The 24,299-nt window shown below is 45.1% G+C and overlaps 1 protein-coding gene across 8 annotated transcripts in view; it reads right to left on the bottom strand.

Moving 5' to 3' along the window:
- The window catches only part of LOC147008993 (protein furry homolog-like), a 395,449-nt gene that overhangs the window by 144,956 nt on the left and 226,194 nt on the right, over positions 1-24,299 (bottom strand). For all 8 annotated transcript variants that reach the window (XM_085864332.1, XM_085864334.1, XM_085864327.1 and 5 more), the window contains 3 exons: positions 18,091-18,256; positions 12,103-12,193; positions 4,334-4,413 (listed from right to left, as the gene is read on the bottom strand). In XM_085864332.1, the coding sequence (XP_085720458.1) occupies positions 4,334-4,413; positions 12,103-12,193; positions 18,091-18,256 (337 nt within the window). The remainder of the gene's footprint in view (positions 1-4,333; positions 4,414-12,102; positions 12,194-18,090; positions 18,257-24,299) is intronic.

The raw sequence follows: 24,299 nt of genomic DNA, 5'->3' as shown, positions 1-24,299 counted from the left end.
CCAATGCTCCAAACCCAGAACCGGAAGTGAGGTAGTGAGGAGGTGAGGTTAAACTGGTGAGGAGATGTTGGCGGTTGTTGAGAAGGTAGTGAGGAGATGTTGGCGGTTGTTGAGAAGCTGGTGAGGAGATGTTGGCGGTTGTTGAGAAGCTGGTGAGGAGATGTTGGCGGTTGTGGAGAAGGTGGTGAGGAGGTGTTGTTTAAAATAAAGATAGAAAAGAATAATACTACCTCAAGATTGCACAGCCCGGTTAACGAATAAATCCCGTTAGATATCGGTGGGGAAATCTATCTGGACACACACTTATCGACATAACTGATCTTCGGGGAACCTGAATGGTGTTCTGTGAATTTCCACAACTGTAACAATATGATGTCATTCATAATGGAAAAGATAATATACAACCGGAACTCCTCGGATGAAGGTCTTTATAATGTGCGGGCTTTACGGTGCTTGGTCGAGGAATTAAAGAGAAAATTGTCAGAAAGTCAAGCAAAAAGCATAAGCATATTATTTATATTGACTGTTATTATACGCCAAAAGGAGGTAGTGACCGCTCCAGAGTGTCAGTGAAATCGACGACACAAACTCAGTAATGAACACACCTTGGCAGTTGGAATGAAGGAAAAACATAAATAAGCATGTACAGAAGAAGTAGGCTAAATGGCTAGATATGGTGACGGATGTACATAAGAGGTAGGTAAATAGTAGCTACAGTGCCGATAGAAAATCTACACCCACTTTCAATATTTACACTTTTTGTTGCCTTAAAGCCTGGAATTAAATTGCATTAAAACAGACTTTTTCCACCTTTTATTTACACATCGTAACCCACAACTTCCAAATGAAAAAAAATTCTACAAATTTCAGAAAATGTATTAAAAATACAAAACTATAATATTTTTGTTGGATAACTGATCACTCCCCTGAGTTAATACTTGGTGGAAGCACCTTTGACAGCAATTACAGCTGTGAGTCTGTTGAGACAGATCTCTACCAACTTTGCAAACTTTGATTGGGCAATATTTGCCCATTCTTCTGGACGAAACTGTTCAAGCTCAGTCAAGTTGCGTGGGGAGCGTTGATGGACAGCAATCTTCAAGTCATGCCACAGATTTTTCGCTTGGATTTAGGTCAGGGCTCTGACTGGACCACTCAAGGACATTTATCTTTTTGTTCGTTAGCTACTCCAGTGTAGTTTTGGCTGTATGCTTCGGGTCAATGTAATGCTAAAAGGTGAACTTCCATCCCAATTTCAGCTTTCTTGCAGAGGGCAGCAGGTTTTCCTCAAGGATTTTTCTGTGTTTTGCTCCACCATTTTCCTTCCGTCCTGACAAGTGCCCCCGTCCCTGCTGATGAGAAACATCCCCATACATGATGCTGTCACCACCAAAGATCATAAAACAGAGCAAGATAGCCCACTCGTGCAAAACAGTGAAGTATCCAATGGATGCCCTCGGCGGCCATTTTAGCAGGCAGGCAGAGCGAGCTTGCGCTCGCCAACAACCCGGAATCTGTTCACAACACATATGTTCCAGAAGGTAACAAAGCAATGGCGTCTCGTTCCTCATCTCAGAATCACTGCTCAGCAATAAACTGCTCAAACCGTCAATCCAAACGACCTGATTTGTCTTTCTTCAGATTCTCTAAGAACAGGGAAAGGTATATGAACACTGGAATGTTTAAATACATGGACACCTGTGCATCTAATATTTTGATCTAATACCAACTTAATGTAGTGCAAATAATTGAAAATAATTTATCTTTTCATTAATTGTCAGGAGATGATGCAATGTTCAGCATGGGTACTGTAAGTTTCATTTCCACCTGTAAAATGTGTGAAAAATCATTGCAGGTAAGCGTTTAAAAGTACATTTGCCAATGACACATAACTTTTCTTTTTTTCTAGTAAAGTAAATCCATATGCATGAATGAAGACACTGGAAAATGCAGACTTGTAAAGGAAAATAAAGAAATACTGCACTTGGAATACAAAGGCATTTGGAAATATATTGAAAAGTTATGAAGTTTAAATAGAAATTCTTCCATACTTTTGTGAACAGCAATCATTTTGATATTGTAACAGGTTATTGCATATTGAATGTTTGCTGTTTGCAGTGTGTGTGTGTGTGTGTGTGTGTGTGTGTGTGTGTGTGTGTGTGTGTGTGTGTGTGTGTGTGTGTGTGTGTGTACGCGCGCGTGTAATGGTGTATGATGTATGGCACTGGGTCTGCTGAAAAGAAGGTCATACTTTGAAGCAAAGTAGAACAAAACTATTGTTCAATTTGCTAGTCAATGGCAGAAAGCTATTAACCAGTTTCCACCTCGGTTGACTGCCAGGTGCAAAACTCTTACACCATTATATTTATGTTCATAAATTTAACATATCGTACATGTAAATGTACCATTTAAAACTACAAATAACACTTAAATTACATTTGAGTAGCACTTAGAATCAGGCGCTTTACAATAAATAATACATATACATTTAACCATTTTTGCCACGGCTGAATGCATTGGCGTAAATTGCACAAAAAGGAGGCATAAAGATGTGTAAGCAAAAATAAAAATAGATGGGGGCGGGGGGGACACTCGAAGGTGAAAAGCAAAAAAAAAAAAGGTCTTCATCAACCATTGATGGGGCATTCGGGAGAACATTCAATGCCCATTAAAATTGTGTGTGTGTGTGTGTGTGTGTGTGGGGGGGGGGGGTGGTGACCCTTGCCTCCCCTCCCTGGATTTCTCCTCATGCCTAAATAGTTACTTCAAAGGATACTTTCTTGGAAGGTGATATTTATCATACAGATTATGTTGCATGACTTCTTTTGTTGATGATGATATATATATATATATATATATATATATATATATATATATATATATATATATATATATATATATATATATATATATATATATATATATATATATATGTATTTCTCCAGGTAAGAATAATATACTTTCTGCGTGTGTCTCTGCTTTGATTTTTATCCTTTCCTCTCTCAATTTGCCTTTTCTTTTTTATCTGTTAGCTTCTCTTCTTCTCTATTTCTCCATCCTAATTTCTCTCTTTCTCTCCCTTTCTTCGATCTCATCTCTTCTTATTTTGTGTAATTTCACTTGTGATAAAAAGAAACTGTCTTGTACATGGCTAATGTATCATCGCTTTACTCTCTTTCCCACCCCTCCCCTGCCTCCTACTCCGCGATCGATACAGCGGTCGAACTACAACCAAGAAAGCAGCTCGCTTGCTTGCTAAAATGGCCGCCGTTCTGTTCCGTTGCGTACTTCAACGAATTGAACGCGGTTGCGCACGAGTGGGCTATCTTGCTCTGCTTTAGGATCTTTGGTTACCACCATGCTTCACAGCAAGGATGGTGCTCTTTGGGTGATGTGCTGTGTTAGGTTTTCACTAAATGTAACGTTTTGCATTTCAGCCAAAGACTTCAATCTTGGTTTTGTGAAACCACAAAACATTTTGCCACATGGCTTTAGAATCTCCAGAGTGTTTTTTTGCATACCTGAAACGGGTCTCAAGGTGGGCTTTTTTGAGTAATGGGTTCCTTCTTACCACCCTACCGTACAGGCCAGACTTGTGGAATGCTTGTGATATTGTTGTCACAGGCACACAGTGACCAGTCTTTGCCATAAAGGCCTGTCGCTCTTTCAAAGTGGCCATTGGCCTCTTGGTGACCTCTCTAATCAGTCTCCTCCTTGCTTAGTCATACAGTTTAGAGGGACGGCCTGATCTAGGTAGGGTCTTCATGGTACCACACGCCTTCCACTTCTTAATGATTGTCTTGACTCTGCTCCAAGGGATATTCAAGGCCTTTGAAATATTATTATTCCCATCCTCTGACCTGTGCCTTTCCACAACTTTATCCCGGAGGTATTTTGAAGGATCCTTGGTGCTCATGGTTGTCTTTGCTGTGAAATGCACTACCAAGCAGAGGAAACCTACAGGAACAGCTGATTTTATTCTGAAATAATCAGAATCACTCCAATTTAACACAGGTGGAGGCGAATTAACTTGATGTGTGATTTTGAAGGTGATTGGTTACACCTGGGCTCAATTGGTATTACAAGGGACTATGTGGACACTTATCCAACCAAGATATTCTAGTTTTATATTTTTAATTAATTTTCTGAAATTTGTAGAATTTGTTTTTCACTTGGAAGTTGTGGGTTGCGATGTGTAAATAAATGTGGAAAAAGTCTGATCTAATGCAATTTAATTCCAGGCTATAAGGCAAGAAAAGGTGAAAATTTTGAAAAGGGGGTGTACACTTTCTATAGGCACTGTATGTTGAAGCATAGTAAGTCCCAAACAAACCTCTCTCTTCATCAAGTGAGCTCCCGGAGCCATTGCTCCTCCGGGAATCGAGGCGTGCATGAAGACGTGGAGTCCCAGGGCTGAAATACGGACACAAAGCCATGGGTGCTTGTGTTATGCATGGTGTGGTCACAAAACAAGATCAAACAACAATTAAAGTGCTACTTTATAATATGATGCACAAACCAAGAACATGCTGTTAAAAACATGTTTCCATGTAAAGGCTGAACTTTCAGACTCTTAGACTCATACATGTAAGCTGTGACTCAATGTATACATTTTACTAAACTTGTATCTTTTTTTTTGTATGCCTGCACGTTCAATTAATATCTCAAAATCAAATTTGAATTGTTCCAAAGGAGAATGTGGAAAACTCACGAGAGGTGTCACCAAGCTTTGTAGATTTGAATCGTTACATCCTTTCATACATCTGCAGGTTCATTCATCTTTTTACTTATTATATTAATAAGAAGGATGTTGTGCTTTTTCACACATCAAGCTAACATGTCATGCTGTGCTGAATCCCTCTGTGCAAGGTAGGAGATTAGTAATGTCAGAGTTGTCCTTCATCATCACCTGCCATTTTGTAGGTCATCCACATTGTAAACAATCCGGATCTGGATCACTCAAAATGTCTGGAGATATATCTGAAATTGGAAGTGGCTCGAGCTGATCTAATGTTGTTAGTCATTTAGATAAGCAGATCAGGCACCTGTATATCGAGAAATTATAAGACGCTGGGGTCACAAATCCCTACAATTTGCTGGGAAACTTGTTGACCCCTATGAAGAAGCACACCGATGCAGAGCAGCTGCCTAACCTACAGTGCCTGACCTATTTACCTTTATCTAGAAAACACCTCCTCCTACTACACAAAGGAGGTGATGAAAGCTAATAAGTGCCTGGATGGCTACAAATAACATGTGACCATCTGGGTTCATGGGACACAAACTTGGAATGTGCCGGAGAAACAGAGGGTGCTGGTGATGTCCTTGTTATGAACCGACCAAAATTAATCAGCAAAGTACACCGATAAACACACTGGCTGATCACATAACACTTGGGCTTGGCTGACTGTTGTGGTAGTGCTCCATCATACTATGAATAGGGGAACTTCTATCAAAATGGAACTTCAAATATTCAATGAAATCCCAGCTGATTTACAACCACATCTCGCCAACACTAATCAGTAATGGTTCAGATGATCATTTGTTGTAAAATATATCCTCACAAATGATCAGTGTGTACTGGGATGCTGTAAGATTTATAATAACGAGCCGTGTTCCCTTGTCGCTTCGCTGACAGGTTTAATCAAAACACAGCATGTTGTGCTTCACAAACATATTGCATGTATATCTGTGAGTCTCAATGAGGATATAAAGAGAAGTGAAACGCTGGAAAAAAGGAGCATTTTTATAACAAGTTGTTGGTGTCGAGTTCTTGCTGTTTTGATCGTAGCTGGGATGCTGTAAACAATGTTATTGTCACGTCAAGCCAGATGAGATCGGTAAGTTGCTACAGGTACAATGTAAAGCTGCACTAATCTGTTTCATGTTCGGGTTGTCGGCGACTAAACCGTTTCCCCCATCAAGTTTTCTGGTGAGGAGGGTGTATAGGTATGGACACCCAGCAGGATTAAAAATAAAACCTGTCAAAGGGTGGAGGAGCTCCTTGTGAGCCAAAGGCCATCCATACCTAGTGCCCAACTGCGTCTGCGGACGTCCTCCTGCAGTTGTGTTACTCTTTTTAGGAGGTTGGTGGCAAGATTTGCACTCCGGCCATCGTAAAACCTTCATTCCGCAAAACACAAAAACGCAAAGAAAATTGAAAACCCACTCCTTGGGAGTACCTCTTGTGCAGATTCCCTCTGCAGGGCAGCTCACCAGATGACGGAATTCGGAATTGGGGCAAAGCCTTCGGGACCCCCATTCCTTGCAGAGAGGAGGAAAACCACAGGGTAAACCTCCAGGGTCAGATTGTGATGGTGTGTGGCAGAGTAGTGCTGAGGTGTCGTCCAATAGATGGCAGTCTCCTTGGGTTAACCTGAGGCAGTCCCTTCAGGTGGTGCCTGGAATGTCCTATCTCGAAGAGAGGATGATCACCTGTCTCTGTTGTCATCTGCGGTCAAGCGTTTCAACATCGGTATTGCAGCACTCTCTGAGGTTCAGAGACCGGATAGTGGCGAGATCATGGCGGTTGGTTTCGCCTCCAATTGGGCTGGTCACTCTGATGGTTACCATGCCCAAGGAGTTGCTGGAGCTGTGTCCAATAAGCTGACTCCAATGATAATTGAGGTAACAGCTGTCAATGAGCATATTTTTGGACAAAGGATTCATCACTCCTTGGGTGTCATTTCCCTGGTCTCTGGAAATGCTCCGACTCAGGCGAGTGATCTCACCGTGAAGGACACATTCTATGCCACGCTCGAGTCTGTGGTTGATCAGTGCCCCAGGTGAGATACTCTTCCAGTTTTGGGGGATTTCAATGCATTGACTGGAACTGATGGGGATGGTTATGAGACATGTATTGGTCTCCATGGATCTGGAACTGTGATCCAGAATAGCATTAAGTTACTTAACTTTACAAGAAGTCATGGACTTGGGGTAGCTAGTTCATGGTTTCAGCACCTACAACCTCATCACTGGACTGGGAAATCCAACACTGGTGGTGTGGCAAAGGAGATTTACCATGTATTCGGTGTTGGTCGTTGGAGGATTATGCAGAACTGCAGGTCTACCGGAATGCTCAGTTCCTCAATACCGAACACAGGCTTGTTGTATCAACTCTGAAGTTGCAGCTTAAGTCTGGGAGAATGGTACCATCCCAGCCAAGGCTGGATGTTGGCAAGCTCAAGGATGACAGGGTAGTTGAGGAGTTTGCGAACAGGCTGAGTGGAGATTTGGGGGGTCTGTATGTTTTGGGCAACCCTGAAGAGTTGTGGTGTGCCTTCAAGACCACAATCCTTGATGTTGCCAGTGGATGTCTTGGAACTCACCGTGGGGCGAAGAAGAATGTTGTCTCAAGGGACACTGGATACCATTGACCAGAGTCGCAGGGCTAGGTTGAATGGCAGAGCGAAGCTGTTCAGGGAGCTGAGGCAAACACTGAACGTGCACTCAAGGGTAGACAAGGAGGCCGATGGGCGAGGAATCTGTGAGGGGGTAGAGCATCACCTGCGGTCAAGTGATTCTCGTCCTGCTTACAGGGGAATTCGTGCATCGAATTCCACCAAGCCGGCCCATAGGAGTACTGCAGTTAGAGTGGAGGGTGGTGGGCTTTTGACAGAGGAATCTAAAGTGAAGGTCCGCAGGACCTTGAGCGGCTGTACCAGGCTGACCAACCAGCTAATGAGTTGGATGTCAGGGGTGTTACTATCCCTATTGCTGACCTTCCAATCAACTGTGATCCACCTTCATTTGTGGAAACAGGCTGCGCTGAACAGGATGAAATGGGTAAAGCTCTTGGGATCTTCGGCATCCATGCTGAACTTCAAGGCTGGTGTAAATGCTGTACTCGTGTCATTACATGCAGTTCTGTGCTCTGCCTCGAACACAAGCATCATCCCAACTGACTGAAAGAGCGGCCTTGTTGTCCCTCTCTGGAAAGAGAAGGGTGATCGCCAGGACTGCAACAACTACCGAGGGGTGACGCTGCTCTCAGTGCTGGGCAAGGTCTTTGCTCAGATAAATCTTGAAAGGGTTTGCCACCATCTGCTTGAGCACCAGCATTCAGAGCAGTCAGGCTTTACACCAAAGAGGTCAACGATTGACTACGTCCTCGCTCTTCAGGTCCTCACCGAACATAGTCGGTAGTTTCGGCAGGAGAGTGCTGTAAGATGTGGTGATACCATCTCCAACTTATTTCCAGTTGTTACTGGAGTTCGTCAGCGGTGTTTACTGCCCCCTCCCCCCACTTTTCAGCTCATGTATGGAGTGGATTCTCGGGAGGATGTCAGAGAGATCAAGCTGCATCGTTTGGGAATGTCAAGATCTCTGACCAGGATTTCGCAGATGATGCAGTCATCTTTTCAGAGAATCTGGATATCCTTTTGGGGTCCCTCGAGGTGCTGAATGATGAGTCGGAGCCGCTGGGATTATGGGTTTCCTGGGTCATAATTAAGATCCAGGCTTTCATTGACATCTTGGATGCTGCTATCTTGTCTGTATCTGTTTGTGGTGAGAATGTTGAGGTCACGGAGTGATTCACTTACCTTGGCAGTGATATTCATGTCTGCCAGCTGTGGGCCAAAGGGCAATAGATGTCTGGGTCGGGCCTGGGGAGTTATGGATTCACTGAATCATGGGGTGTGGTGCTGTCGGTATCTGTGCAGGTGGAAGAAAGGCCGAGTCTCCAGGTCCTTGGCGTTTCCAGTCTTACTCTCCGGATGTGAGACTTAGACTCTGACCAAGGATCTGAGGTGGAGACTTAATTCATTTTGTCCCAGGTCTCTTTAGAGAATCCTTGGCTATCGCTGGTCAGACCTTGTGTCCAACAAGCGGTTGTTGAGAGAGACTCAAATGAGATTTGTTACCTGCATAATCTGTGAGTGTCAGCTGCGGCTGTATGGACATGTGGCTCGTTTTCCTGATGCTGATCCTGCTCATCAGATCCTCTTGGCGAGGGAGCCTCGTGAGTGGAGGAGGCCAACGGGCCAACCATGTGCCTCGTGGTTGCAGCATGCTAATTAGCATCTGAAGGAGATGGGGATGACCAAGGCATCTGCCTGAGGGATGGCCAGATAGAGGCCCCTGGAGTACTGGTGGAAAGTGGACGCAGTGACGCGCTGCTCTGGCACATACTCCTATACCTGACCCGACCTGATCGTGGCTGTGGGTGTTGTGTTCCTTGCGTGTTGTCACACAATTCCAAAGGGATCCTGCTGTCATAACAAACGGGTCTCAGTAATTGTAAATAGTAGCAGTGATTTGGGAATAAAAAAGTGCACCAGTCAAGTTTGACCCACAATATGGCAGATAAACAAAGGCATGTGACCTTGTGACATCACTTGAGAAACCTCTATTTCGTGCACCTATCTGAATACAGTGGCTCACTATGTGGGGAACCCAAGTTCAAATCCTATATTAAAATCCTGGCATGCTGCCTTGCCCTCCATACTCTTTGCCTATGCCATACCACCTCTTCACATGGCTTACTGGCTTCCTCTACTCTCGTAACCAATGTGTGGCACTCAATGGGACCTTCTCATGTCCTCGCCCTGTCAAGGCTGGAGTGCCCCAAGGCAGTGTTCTGGGCCCAGTCCTATTCCTAATCTTTATCGACGATGTCTCTAACACTCTGCAAAATCCTCTTTATCCACGAATGATGACACCATCCTCTGTTGTAACATCCTTCATTGCTCAGACCGGCAGGCTGCAGCCTCATCCCTCTCTTCACACCTTGCTCGAATCATGAGTGGTCAAGCACTTGAAATATGTCTTTCAATCCTGATAAATCTCACACTCTCACTTTGTCTCTCTCGAGGATTGTCTGATGAACCTACATACTTGCTTCAATGATCATCCACTGGAAGAAGCTCATCTCAAAAAAGACTATCTGGAGACTCCTCCCATTTTCTTCCTCAACAATCATCTTGAAGAAGTCCAGTCACTAAAAGCCTTGGGCCTCATTATTAGCCATTATCTTTCTTCAGTAAGACACATATATAAGTTGGCTTCCAAAGCCAGTCACTGACTGGGAAGTCTTTCCTTGGCACACCTGAACTTTTCTGGATGTACAAGGCTTTCATCTGCAGCTTGATGGAGTAATGCCCTTCTGGAATGGTGGCCCTGCCTCCCACCTTGCTCAGCTTGACACCGTTGAAACAAAGACCTTCACAATCATTGGAAGCTCCCAAGATGAAGCTGAGTCTATAGGCCTATCACTTTCACATTGCAGACAGGTTGATACTCTCTGTCTTCAGATGGCTCCATTTTTGGTACTGCAACCTTTGCCCTTTCTGTGCTCTCTCGCTCTCTCTCTCTCTCTCCCACAAGTTTCCGCATGGTGCATGCAGTTTGCCGGTAACCCCCTTCTGGTGAAACTCCCAAAATCCAGAATCCCTGCTCACTTTTCACTCATTTGTTCCACTTTGCTCTTGTGTACGGAAGAAAACTTCCTCAATCTGTTCAATCCCACTCTTCCCTCCAGGACTGCAAGACTGTCATTCACTACAATTTTCATTCATCCACAATCCACAACCATGATATTTTGAACCCCCATTACTCCTTCCCAAGTTTCCAGTTTTCCTTCCACTTCTATGATTGAGAGTTTGCAGTTGTATCCAACTTGTTCACCCCCTCTGCTTTCCCCTTGTCCTCATTTTGTCCCTCAACACTGCTGTTGGTGTGCCTACCTCACACCCCCCTTGTCCCCCACTCTTTCTATTGTTCTATTCATTTTGTTACGTCCTGATCTGGTCTGTGTTTTCGCTCTTCCCCGAGCCTCGACAATTTATACAAAAAAAAACAACATATGCTCTTGTCCATTGTCTACTCCGGTTCTTGTAATTCATGTAAAAGTATATCGATACAAACCAACGTCCTTATCCTACTTGTGATTTATTGTGTACAAACAACTCAATGAGTCTTTGATCACTGGGGGAAAATAAAAAGTTGAAATATTTATTGGACATGCAAACCCATTAAAAAAACTGCAAATTGGGATTGTGCACAACGTTGCTATTCTCATCTTGCATCTTCTCATTATTATTATTATTATATCAGTTCTTCCTCATCATCATTGCATTGTCATGTGATTTACCTTTGCTCGAATGACCTATTTGATGGACATAGAAAGACAAAGGTGATGGTTTAAGGTAGATTTTAAGTTCACATTGAGTTGTGTAAATCATATGAAAGATGAGGTATAAAGACAAATGGTGATGAAGGGAAGATAAAATGATTAAAACTATATATCCAAGAGGAAAATATAAGACGACAAAGGGGATACAAGGATAACGAAGAGATTAAAACGAGATATGTGGAGGAGAAGAATGCACTCGTTGTAAATATGACGAGACGAGGAGAAGAATGCACTCGTGAGTGGTGCATATACAAAGTCAATTTGATACTTTTCAATGCTTTATAATTTCTAACAAATAGCTGAACTTATATTGGATGCTTTTCTATAACCACACCATCTGACATGAACCTTAATTTGAAGATTCTCAAAAACCTTTGCACCACTTTACAATGAGAAAAGGCCTTGCAGAATATCTCAGGGTTTGTGCACTTCCTTGATCCTTCTGGCCGGTGTCATCTGTTTCAATTCCCGCTTTAATTTTAATCCTTAACACTCATTCATTATACAATTCTGGAGCTTAAGCAACCTTTTGTGCAGAATCTTCGATGATTTTCTGAAAAACAATCAAATCTGCACTGTATGTTTCCATGCTGGTACATCCTCAAGAGACAGAACAGTTTTGCTCAACAAAATCTCCTTTTGATAAATTAACATCATCTTATTTTTAAATCAGAATAAAAGTCAAAAGCATAATCTATAACATCAAATTGTTTTCTTAACTAATACAGGATGTCCACAAATGATTGTTCCAAATTCAAACATGAATAAATGTCCTCAAGTCCATTGGGATTTGAATCATGATTTTTACAAACCTTTGCAAGAAAACAGAGAAATGTTCTTTCACATTCAGCAAACCGCATCGTTGTACCCCACTTCATGATTTCTCTCTTAAGGTTTGAATAATTTGTGGACATACTATATATGGCAAGGTGCCATGGCATTTGCTCTGTGAGTAAAGAGAAACACACCTGTCATCACGGCAGGTCACTCCACAGTCAGACTCCTGTGTTGTGATACTTCTTGTTCTCACAACAGGCTTTCGGATACCATTGGATGGCTCTAAAGAAGAAGTGAAACTGGAGTTAGGTGTACAACTTGGCATTGCATAGTTGAGTTACAGAACATATTTAATCCATAGTCTATGCAAAGAAGGTGAGAAAGTTAAAAGTGTGTGGCAAGAAAAATGAATTCACACAACTTTCAAAACTGAAGAAGATATTAAATGAAAGATATTAGATGGAAAACATGTGTGTTGAGTGAACAATAAATCAACACATTACAAATAATGATTTCAGTCAGGTCAGGTCAGGTAGGGAAGCATGCACTGGAGCAGCACGTTGCTGCGTCCACTTTCCGCCAGTCCTCCTGGGGCCTCCGTCTGGCCATCACCCAGGCAGATGCTTGGCCCATCCCAATCTCCTTGAGATGCATCAAGGAGATCAACCTGTTGCAACAAGGCACGTAGTCAGCCCATTGGACTCCTCCACTCACGAGGTTCCATCGCTGAGAGAATCTGGTGAGCAGGATCAGCAACAGGAAAACGAGCCACATGTCCATACAGCCAAAGCTGATGCTCACGGACTATGCAGGTAAAAAATCTCATTTGCGTCTCTCTCAGCAATCACTCGTTGGACACAAAGTACCACCAGCAATAGCCAAAGATTCTCCGAAGAGACCTGGTACCAAAGGAATCAAGTCTGTCTGTCTGTCTGTCTGTCTGTCTGTCTGTCTGTCTGTCTGTGTCTCTCTCTCTCTCTCTCAGATCACTGGTTAGAGTCCAAGTCTCACAACCGCAGATCAAGACTGGAAGCACCAAGAACATGAAGACTCGGACTTTCGTCCTCCTGCACAGGTACCGAGAGCGCCACAAACCATGATCCAGTGAATCCACGACTCCCCAAACCCAAGCCAGACATCGAATGACCTCTGGCTCACAGCCAGCAGAGACATGAATATCAGTGCCAAGGTAAGTGAATCTCTCTGTGACCTCAAAATCCTCACCACAAACAGGTACAGGTAAGATAGCAGCATCCAAGATGTTGTTACGAATTCTGGCCCGTCTGGCGTGCGATCGGCCACGTAACTCAAATTGCGACGCGTCGCCCACCGGAACGGACAATTCAGTCGTGACCCTCTTGGAACTACCGCCAAGGAGTGAGCCACGGGTGGGGGTTTAACCCCACCACAACCCAGTCCGCATTCTACCCACGCGAAATAGGGTGAATCGCCGAATGTCGATATACCTAAGTACCCGCGTGGGTAGCGTACCGAGGAGTTGTACCACGCCGCAGGTCGACTCCGGACATGAACCACTTAAGCGGCTCATTCCGTGCTGCAGGGATAACCGAGCGGAGTCATCGCCGACCTGGACGGTTCAGATAATTATTTATTGGGTGTCCACACCCACGACCAATCCCTTACGTGATGCAAGATGGCACTTTCAAACGAAGGAAAGGACGCAACGAAACGGGAAACAATTTGACAAGCACTTTTTGTTATGATGATGATATGCAAGGTGGTCATATTTGAGCCATAGTTGAATAATCAATAGCCAATAGTTGTATATTAATCAGTTGTCGGGATTCGAACCTTGCTTTAAAATATAATGACCGTTTTTACAGCCATTTTTCCCTGCTGTGCAGGGGTTTTGGCTTTTTCTTGAGGCAATGTTTTATGGCCGGATGCCCTTCCTGACGCCAACCCTGGTCGCCTCTTACGACACACAGGGATATGGTACACCTATTCTAACCGGGGCATACACCGGGACCAGTACACTGGTACTCATTTCACCGACCTCAGAAGGATGACAGGCTGAGTCAACCCCCTGGTGTTAATTCAGCAGCCAACGGGGCTTGAACTCAGGATCCTGGGATCCCAAGCCGCCACCCTAACCACTAAGCCAACACCAGGCTTACCTTGCTTTAAAATGTTGCTTTAAATGTATAATGCTGTTTTCACTAAGTCTTTGATAACCCTTTATGGCTCTGCAGCTGCACAACAGCATGTCCTTGGAAGAACTGTGTATGCTGATATCCCACACATTCCTGTTCTTATTCATCACAAGAGTTTCGCCTTTGCTATCAACATGTGTCAGTGTAGGAGGCTTAGAAAGTTATTAGTTTGCAAGATGAACTGTTGGGTTGCGAATCTGAGGATTGACTGATTCAACTTCCCCGAGGGCCCCTAGGGAGGGGGGAAAGAAGCCCATTTATTTCTTCATTTCTTTATCCCTGAGCACACACTTATAGTCCACACCCAGTTCTGCTTTTGTGTGATTATATATACAACTGTTTTGAAGTAAGAATCTCAATGTGGTCCGGAGGCACCTGACTGAAGGGTCTTTGGGCCGCATTCCGCATGCGTAGTGCAATCTTCTGAAATAAATCGTATCATTCGAGAACCCTCATTCGACTCTGTCATCACTCGGCCGGGTGAAGAGTCATAACACTTTTATTTCACACACACACAAGGCAAGCACATTTTCACAGCCATACAGTAAGAATGCACATATAACAGTCAAAGCAATAAAAGCAACGCAGAGCTATAACCGAATAAAGCAATGTACAAGCACTTATTCAGGTTTACTTAAAAGACTGGCGCCACACACACATTTACACAAAAAGCAAATACAAGCCACCCTCACAGGCAAAGGGGCAGACAGGTCCATGGACCAAATGTACGTGGGACCTGGGTGAGCGGCCAGGTCCACGAGACCGAAGGGGTCTTACCCGCGCCCTCGTGGCGCAATGGCGGGCAAGCCGCAATGTCCGCGTAACGTATCTGACTCCGTGCCCCTGGTATGGTTGGTGAGCTCCTTTGGCGTGCGTTGCGCAGGCACGTGTTGGTCGGCACCACGGTTGGGTTGGGGAACGGACGGGGTTACCGGCGCTATCTCAGCGCGGATGGGGGGGGGGGGGAATTGTTGATGCTCGGGGTCGGGAGAGGGGAATGGCGGACGCTCCGTCCCGCTAGCGGGGTCTCGGGACCGCACCGACTCCAGCAAACTCTCGCCCCTGAGTCCTCTTCCGCGTCCCTGCTTCACTCCGCGACTAGTCCCTCGACCCGGCAACGACGACCTTCGTCTTCACTCGACCAGCCCAGCCAGCACAGCACCGCACAGCTCAGCACAACCCAACACTCTCTCGAGTTGCCTTGTGCTCATGTCTTTATAGACCTGGAGAGGAGCATGTATGCTAATTCGCGGATCAAAACGCGCTTGGAGGCGGGGCCACGCCACCCGACATTTAGCCATTGGTCAGACAAAAATGGGCGTGAGCCTCTCCTAATCCGAATTTCCTCCTAAAAGGAGCCCACATGCATCGCGCTTGGGGGCGCGGGGCCACACCGCTCGACGCTCGCCCATTGGACGGAGAATAAGGAGGCGTGAGCCTCCCCTGATCCGATTTCCCTCCTGTAAAGGCATCCATTTGTACTCACGGCTCGACGCGTTCGGCAAGAATCACCGAACGGGCCCTGGACAGCACGACATTCGGTGTTGACTGGTGGTGTGGTTGATGGTTGTGGAAGGAGAAAGGCGAAGGTGGTGGGGGGTTTGCTGTGGTGGTTTGGTTGTTGGCGGGCGATTGGTCCAAAATAATGATAGATAAAGAAAAATTGCTAACTCAAAGCGTCGCAGTCCGGATGAATCACACATATTCCCTCTAAACAATGGGTGTGGACGAACTACACATGAACTTATCGAAATATCTTACCTGAGGACCTTTCTGGTGCATTGCAAATTTCCACAGCCGTAACACTACCCCCCTCCCCTTTTTACAGACACGTCCCGAGTTGTCGAATTTTCGTGCGCCATCATGTGTAGTTCTCCCCTAGTATGTTTTACCTTCGGATCCCTGAGTGCAACATTCAGTGTATTCGTGTCCCCAAAATAAATAGCCTATGGCTGAGTAACTAACTCAGTTGGCCAGCCTCTTGCCTTGAAATGGAAGTCAGTGGAGGGAGTGCGGTGGCGCTGGCCACTCGGAAGGCGGGCTCGGACCTACCTGACTGTATCCCTCCCAACCTATCGCCTTTGCCTGTCTCTGTCCATTCCCACCCCCTTAATTTGTCAAAAAACAATTTAGCCCCAACTTATTCTCTTGTTGTTTTTATTTTTATCTTTTTTTCCCCACTTCCTCACTAGTAATCGTCCCCTTACCCCCTTTACTGTCATTGTTCGGCTAACCTATCATCTCCTAGCCTACTCCCAACCCCTACGTTCCCTTCCTGGAGGGGAATAAGGGAGAGCTAGCGTCCAGTGTCGAGGCCCAACTCAAGCCTCAAGATAGCCTCCTTGGAGTTCAGCGATCTTTACCCAAAGTGGGTCCAGCGGCCCACAACGAGAGCGAAGGGATGGATGGTGTGGAGGGGTACACTTCCTAATCTACCCGAACCATTAACTCTTAAACTACCCCGGGGCTTTCAACAAGCGCCTCTCGCTTAAACTATCGGTTCTAACAACCAAGATTCCCGTCGCCTGTGTTGGTATCCTCGCAAATTCCGGGCCATACCCTCCAATTTTCTTCCCGTGCCCTCACATGGTCTCACGGCTGGGACGTGTGGCTCCCTTGGCAGGAACTACCCTCTGCCGATTCCCCAACGATGGCACCCCCGGGCACTACACTGCCTCTGAGCCTAACAGCTCCCTAAACACCGAGGAGTTCCCTCCATCGCGACTCCCCTGAAACGCTCACGTGGCAGGCTGGCTTCCGGGGCCCCTTTCCGAGGGTCACCCGTGCCCACACTGCCCACGCGGCCAATGGCGCCCCGGGCCTCCGCATCATGCAGGCGCACCCGTGCCCACTACGCTATCCCGGCCCCCCATGGGCCCTTGGCCTACCACGGTCGACCAGCCGGGTGCCCGGGGTACCCACTCAGCGATACTGAGTTTTAAACTCAAAAAACTTTTAATACCCTCGAGGGAAACCAGCAAGGGACTAATCTAGACTAATAAATGTCAGTGTGTGTGTGTGTGTGTGTGTGTGTGTGTGTGTGTGTGTGTGTATTTGATTTTGTATCCCTACCAGCATCGCTGGGGATTGCGGAGACTCTGCTCAAAGGAGGTAGGACGGTGCATTCCGCCTTTAAATTACCCCTCAATGTGGCTATGGTCAACAAAGCGATGTTTTACGACAAAAAAAGCAAAGCGATAAACTATATTACCACAACGGCAATATATATATATATATATATATATATATATATATATATATATATATATATATATATATATATATATATATATATATATATATATATATATATATATATCTCCACACCCTCCCTCCTGCAGTGTATGCCAACGTTTGGTTTGGTGAGGCGTCGCTCTCCCCAGCTCCACCCACCCTCTCCCCTTTCCTTGCTCCCCCTTCTTTACCCACTCCTAATTCTCCTCCATACGCTCCCCTCTCTTCCCTCCTTCCTCTCCCCTTCCATCCCTCCATCCTCTCTGCCCCCCTCCCCCCTTTCTCCCCCCACCTTCCCCACCCCCATACTTAATACCACTGTCAGAGAAGTGACATGTTGTATTTAGGAGTAAAATAGAATAATAAAGAGAAAGGACAAGGTGTTGAAAGGAGATTTGGGTCAGGGGAATGCATGGCAGAGAGATGAAATAAAAATTATGTTCAGATTAAATGAAACGTAGAAGTTTCGCAGATGAATAACTGCTGGGCAACATGGTTGAAGCACTGAACTCATAAAGCCATGACAACGGACTCAAATCCAATGTTGCATAAATGAGAAATGTGTTTGAGATCATCTTTCAGCAAAGTATAGAAAGTACTTTTAAAGGTACCAAGGGCAGCTCAGGTTTTTGATATTCAAAATGTAAAATTAAATATCAAAACCAGTGAATCAGATAAAAACCCGATTTTAGACAAAATTCCTTGACCAACCTTGTAAGCCTTCCGCAAAACCTCAAACTACCAACCCCAACCAATTTGCTTGGGACTAACCATTCACAGGTGAGCTCTTCTGGCCATGCAGGAAGCGATAGTAGGGAGGGACCCTTGTACGGCTCACGGTGGAGACCACAACATCGGTACTTTGTAGTTCAGGCAAAAGCACTTCCAGCATCTCGACAGTTTTCTCTCGACACAGGTAGATGGCCACCTTCTTGATCTGGCATAGAATGTCAAGAAATTGTGCCATGTCAAGACATAAGAAATACATCGTGCCACTGCAAAATTGGTCAGCAACGTTCTTTACAAAATGTATTTACAAGGATTTACGAGGAATTATGGCACAGGAGGAGGCCATTGGGCCATCATGCCTATGCCACACCCATACCAGATTTAGTGAATCCGTTGATACCCTGTCCCTTCGTGTGCAGCCTTTTTGCCTGCTACACTGGTACTCATTTCGCCAACCTCAGAAGGATGACAGGCTGAGTCAACCCCCTGGTGTTAATTCAGCAGCCAAAGGGACTTGAACACAGGACCCTAGGATCCCAAGCCACCACCCTAACCACTAAGCCAACACCAGGTTTAGCACAGTCAATTTTGCCCACTTTCTGGTTGTGCAATGTGTTCTCTGAATCTGTTTTTCAATGAAAACAATGGTAGATGAATGGTACTTGGTAGATGAATAAAACAAGTATCTGCACAAATAATCAAAATAAAGCACGAACATGACCTATTTGCCTTCCAGTAAAATCTATCAATGGTCACAACTTATGTTTGAAATGTGTTCAAACAGTCACTCTAACAATAACAATTCGGTATTCAACTCAATCCTCAAATGCAAGATGAGGTGTGATGAAAATAATATTTAAAGTTTCCTAATAATTGTGCACAGTTTACATTAAAGCGTTTTTAAGGCAAACAGTACTTTGTTGCTAGATTTTGCATCGTTACAATTGTGCCACAGGTTTTACATAAACAGTGGACAGGAAGCCATATTGGCAAGCTGTATATATCTATAATTCCAGCAATGTGTGTGTGTGTGTGTGTGTGTGTGTGTGTGTGTGTGTGTGTGTGTGTGTGTGTGTGTGTGTGTGTGTGTGACCACTGTTTCTCGACAACCACTGGTCCAATCTAATTGAAACTTGCCAGGTATATTGCTGGGGACCCGAGTATGTGCCTTTTCAAGGTTTGATATTAATCGGACAGGTGGTTCCCAAGTTATGGCCATTTATTTACCAAACCAATGACAGGACACGTTGCTGCGTAGGCGTGGCCGTTGGGGAAGAGATCCTCAGTTACCAATGACAGGACACGTTGCTTGGCATTTTGCACCCACAGTATCTATCTTCTATCTATAATTCCAGAAATCTCTGTTTGTTTGCCTTTTCAAGGTTTGAAATTAATCGGACAAGTGGTTCTCAAGTTATGGCCAAGTTAGAGCGTGTTCCCCATTACAGGTTACAACGTACGGACTTCTGGATAGTGATGACTTAATGTATTCTAATAATTTCTCGATTTCTTATGCGCATTTATAGATAAACACAATGCCCCAATCCAGTCGTCGTTTACGAGAACGAAGGAACGGCCTGTGTGTTTGTTGTTTCTGGCACGTGGTTTGAAAGTTTTTTATATTTTATTTTTTTTGCACGTATGGCCACGCACGTACAGGCATGCAAGAGCGAAGGAACGGCCTGTGTGGTTGTTGTTTCTGGCACACGGTTTGAAAGTTTTTTTTTTTTTTTTTTTTTGCACATACGGCCACACACGTACAGGCATGCACTAGTATTACTAACAGAGGATGTCTCCACACTGATTTTTATGGGCAACTTAAGCTCCTTCACAAGGATTCTTCTTTATACAGGGTGTCCCAAAAATCACCGAGAGATTTAGAAATTAAATAACATTTCTGTTTTTTATTAATTTGTTCTTCTTTTCTTTTCAGAATTTAGATTAACATTTGGAAATTACCCACGGAAAAATTCACAACTGAACAAAGAACCAAAATCATGGAATTTTATTTTAAATTTCATCGATCAATTATTCTCACCCAAAGAGCAGAGACACTGAATAATTTCACGAAATTCAGAAATTTCTTGGCCATCACATTCTCCTGATTTGAAGCCTTCCGATGATTTTCTTTGGGGTTACCTAAAGGAGCATGTATACATCAATAAGCCCCAAACAATTCAGCAGATCAAGGACAACATCTGTGCAGAAATTTGAGGGCTGCAGCCAGAATTATTGTCCGCTGTTATGGAAAATGCTGTTGAAAGAGCCCATCTCTGCGAAGCCGAAAATGGAGGACATCGAAGCTGCATAATTTTCACAAATAAAGCAAATTTATCTCCATTTTGTAAATTTTCTTTTGGTATAAAATAAAAAAAATAATAAATTATTTAAAAAACAGAAATGTTATTTAATTTCTAAATCCCAAGGTGACTTTTGGGACACTCTGTGTATAAAAAAAATACAATTCAATTAAAGTGAAAAAACAAAATATATAATGTGCAAAATAAAAATAAATCCAGATGAATAAATGTGTGTGTGTGTGTGTGTGTGTGTGTGTGTGTGTGTGTGTGTGTGTGTGTGTGTGTGTGTGAGTGTGTGTGTGTGTGTCGGTGTGTTCTCCATAACTCCAAAATCATCAAAACCTTGCAGCCTCAAACTTTGCATACATAGGAAGAAAGCACCAAGAAAGTGCATTTTCCTTGGTAACCTGGGTAACCTTGCTGGGGTCTGAAGCCACCATGTTTTTAAACCTGCTCAACCATGCTTTCACTTGGAACAGGCCACAACGATTTCAAAACAATAAAGTTTGTTTTTCCACTTTCCTCACTCACATTATGGAATGCCTATTCATCATAGCTTCAAATCGTTTTGAACATGACTTTTATAAGTACGAGAGTTTTCAAATTTGGAGCTTGAAGTGATTTCATGCATTATATCACACAATTTTCAATAATCTACTCTTACAGACGAATTAAAGTACATCATTGAAATATTTTGGTTTCATATGTATGTATGTATGCATATACATATATATATATATATATATATATATATATATATATATATATATATATATTGTTACGTTTGAGGGGGGGGGGGTATGCATTCAAAGGGTAATTAGGATCATTAATTAGATATGCCATGCTGTTCGAGTGTACCAGGATCTCGATGTAACAAGTAGCAATTCAGTGGTGATAAGTTGTCTAGTAAATGTCCATTTCTTCAAGGGGGAAATGGTAATTGTCAAGGGGGAAATGAAGAGGTGAATCGGTCCATTCAACGTTTGGAACAGGAGGAAAAATTGACCCATGAGACCCTCACCACAAAACATCTTTGGCCACAGTGGGCTCCGAAATTGGATACGCAGCCACAAGGGTGTTTGATCCCTGGGCTGGATTCGGACAAGGGAGAAACTGAGAAGCGGGCCACCGTAAAAGTGATCCCCCTGGTAAATTTTGACTGGTCAGGGAGCCTTGAAGCTTTTCTGACGCAATTTGAGTGTATTTCCCGACTAAACGGGTGGAATGAGCAGGAACGTACAGGGAATTTGGTGGCAACGTTGCGGGGACCAGCCGCAGATGTGTTAAACGTGATCGCGGAGGGGATGTTGACCAGCTCCCACATTTGCGAGGCGTTGAGCCGTCGGTTTGGGTTCGCGGCAAACTGTGATCTGGTGCGGGCCCAGCTCCAGCACCGCAGATTAAAGCTGGGTGAGACAGTGCAGGAGCTGGCACAGGACATTTACCAATCAGTCAGGATCGCGTATCGGGAACTTACAGTGGAGGCATGGGACAGACTGGCACTAGAGAATTTTTCAGCTGCTCTTCCGGACGCTGAGGTCCGAGCGCTAGTGGAGTTACAGGATCCACCCACCGTTCACCGAGCGGCTGAGTGCGCAGCCAGGCTGGCCTCGTGGAGTCGGCCGGGTCGGGTGCCCGAGAGGCCATCGGTGATGGTCCGACAGGCGGAGATTCGGGATCAGGGAGGGGGGCAGGGAGAAATTAGCATTACCCAAATACTCCAGAGGATGAATCCTCCTGCTGAACCGCCAGGTCTATCCGAGGTGCCCTTACATTGGTCGAGTCCGGAAATCACTGTCGGGGGTTGGGGAGACTAGATTGGGCTGAGCATATAGGGCCATGCTCGGCTGCTGAGATTGTGGCGAAGTGCCCTCCTTTGGTAAAAAAAAAAAAATGAATTGTGGGAAAATTGGCATGGGTTTGTAAGTTCTGCTGGGTTGTAGAGTGACAATAGGGACAATGGGTAATTGGTAACAAAGCGGGCACAAGTGGCTGTCCAATGGCTGGTGCGTGGATCGGGTGAGGAGAAGTGCTGTGTGAGTTGTTTCAAGTTAAGAAGTGAAATGTATGGTGCACACATTGATTTTTTATTGGACATGGTGTGGTAACAGGGAAGGTCATGGTCGGTGAAGTGTTAGAAATGCAGGTGTCACATGTAAGGCCGATGGGGTGGGGGAGTCATGTGGGTTTTGTGGGTGGGGATGATGTGCTTGTCCGCAGGGATTGCTGAAGCTCACGGTGAGCGGGAATTGCGACCCCCTTCAAGGAGATTCACCCCTGGTGGCTAATGGTGACAGTGTCTGGAAGCAACTGGGAGAAGGTCTGGTTGGGCGACCAAGGCGGGTAGGACCTTGGCGACCCAGGAAGGCCAGAGGAGCCAGTGAGATCCCTTCCAGTGTGTTGTACGGGGTTAGAGCTGATGGCTACCAGGGGGGTGGGAATCAAAGGGAGCGGGGCGGAGAAATGTCCGGGTTGGACTAAAGCTTACCTGTGGGCATGGTTGCACCTGAGATGCCCCCATCATCTTATGGTAACCCACCCCACGGCCATGACGGGGTTCAGCCTGCATCATTAAAATGGGGACCATGACCTAGAAATGTGATGATGAGCATGGTGTGAGTGTTGTGAAGATGTGTGAGTCCCACTCGATCCCGCACAACTTGACATGTGCAGCAAGGGCATGAGGTCCGCATAATTTTGGGGCAAGCAAATTTGAAAATTGGCTCCCCAGGTAACGCTGGGCCTATTAGCATCCACTGGGGGACGCGGTCAAGTGTAAATATTCCGTGAATAGTGTCGTTAAGGCTTAGAGTAGGAATGTAAAGTATAAGTGTTGTGTTTTTTTTTTTGTGGAACCTTTTGTTTCCCCTCCCCAGATCACTGGAAGAGTGTTGGGCAAGAGCGATAATCCAGAGGATGGAGTGCAACTTCGCTCAGTGCTCTCATGTGATAAAATAAAAAAATAATAATAATAAAAAAATGAATGATTATTTAGGCGAGGATAAGGCCATAAGGGGGTAGTACATTAAGCAGGATAGGTAAGTTAGCTGCGGCTCGCTGCCCATTGCCCCTCCTACTTTATTTCGTTAGGTTAAATAGGTGTGAGTCAGTAAGTGTTAAGGCTGGTACAGTGATATACCTTGCAGGAGCTGCGGTACCAGAGGAGGGGGCAGTGTTACGTTTAAGGGGGGGGGTATGCATTCAAAGGGTAATTAGGATGTTTAATTAGGTATGCCATGCTGTTCGAGTGTACCATGATCTCGATGTAACAAGTAGCAATTCAGTGGTGATAAGTTGTCTAGTAAATGTCCATTTCTTCAAGGGGGAAATGGTAATTGTCACGTAATTAGATAGGGATACGGGATAGGGTAAGTGTGTCTGCGTAAACCCCTTTTCGTATTCTCTGGAGGCTTGCCGTGACGTCACAGGACAGTGCTGCGGATGGCTCCGCCCCGTGATCATGATTGGCGGAAGGCGACGGTGCAGGGCCAATAAAACGGCTCGATTGGAAGTGACGAGGACGGGAGGATAAAAAGGCTCTGTTCGGGGAAAAGGTGAAGAGGAAGAAGATCGGGACAGAAAAACTGTTTTGGTGGAGGTTGTTGTGCTGTTGGGCTGATTTGATCCTGGTTTTCATCGTGTCTCGAGGCCTTCCTGTGCCTCGTTCCTCACCTTGGTTGGTTCTGGGGTTCTGCTGGCTCTGAGTACGGGGTCGAACGGCGGGCGGACCTGCCTCCCTCTCCTGCTCGCAACTTGGCGCCAGAACTGGTTCCCTGGCGGCTGTGAGCGGACTTGGGCCAGGACCAGGAGGTCGACAGTACCACGGTGTCTCCTGCCCCTGACGAGCGCAACGTCAGCTCGTCCGGCGCCAATCCAGGGACTGTTGCGTCCGCACCACGGGCCAGCCTGACCACCAGGACCAGCTACGTTGTGTGTGTGTGTGTGTGTGTG

This window comes from Eptatretus burgeri, chromosome 18 (genome assembly GCF_056783735.1).
Source record: "Eptatretus burgeri isolate ZD-2024b chromosome 18, Ebu_testis_v1, whole genome shotgun sequence".
In the NCBI taxonomy this organism is placed as follows: Eukaryota; Metazoa; Chordata; class Myxini; order Myxiniformes; family Myxinidae; genus Eptatretus; species Eptatretus burgeri.
This window is presented reverse-complemented; position numbering and strand designations above follow the sequence as displayed.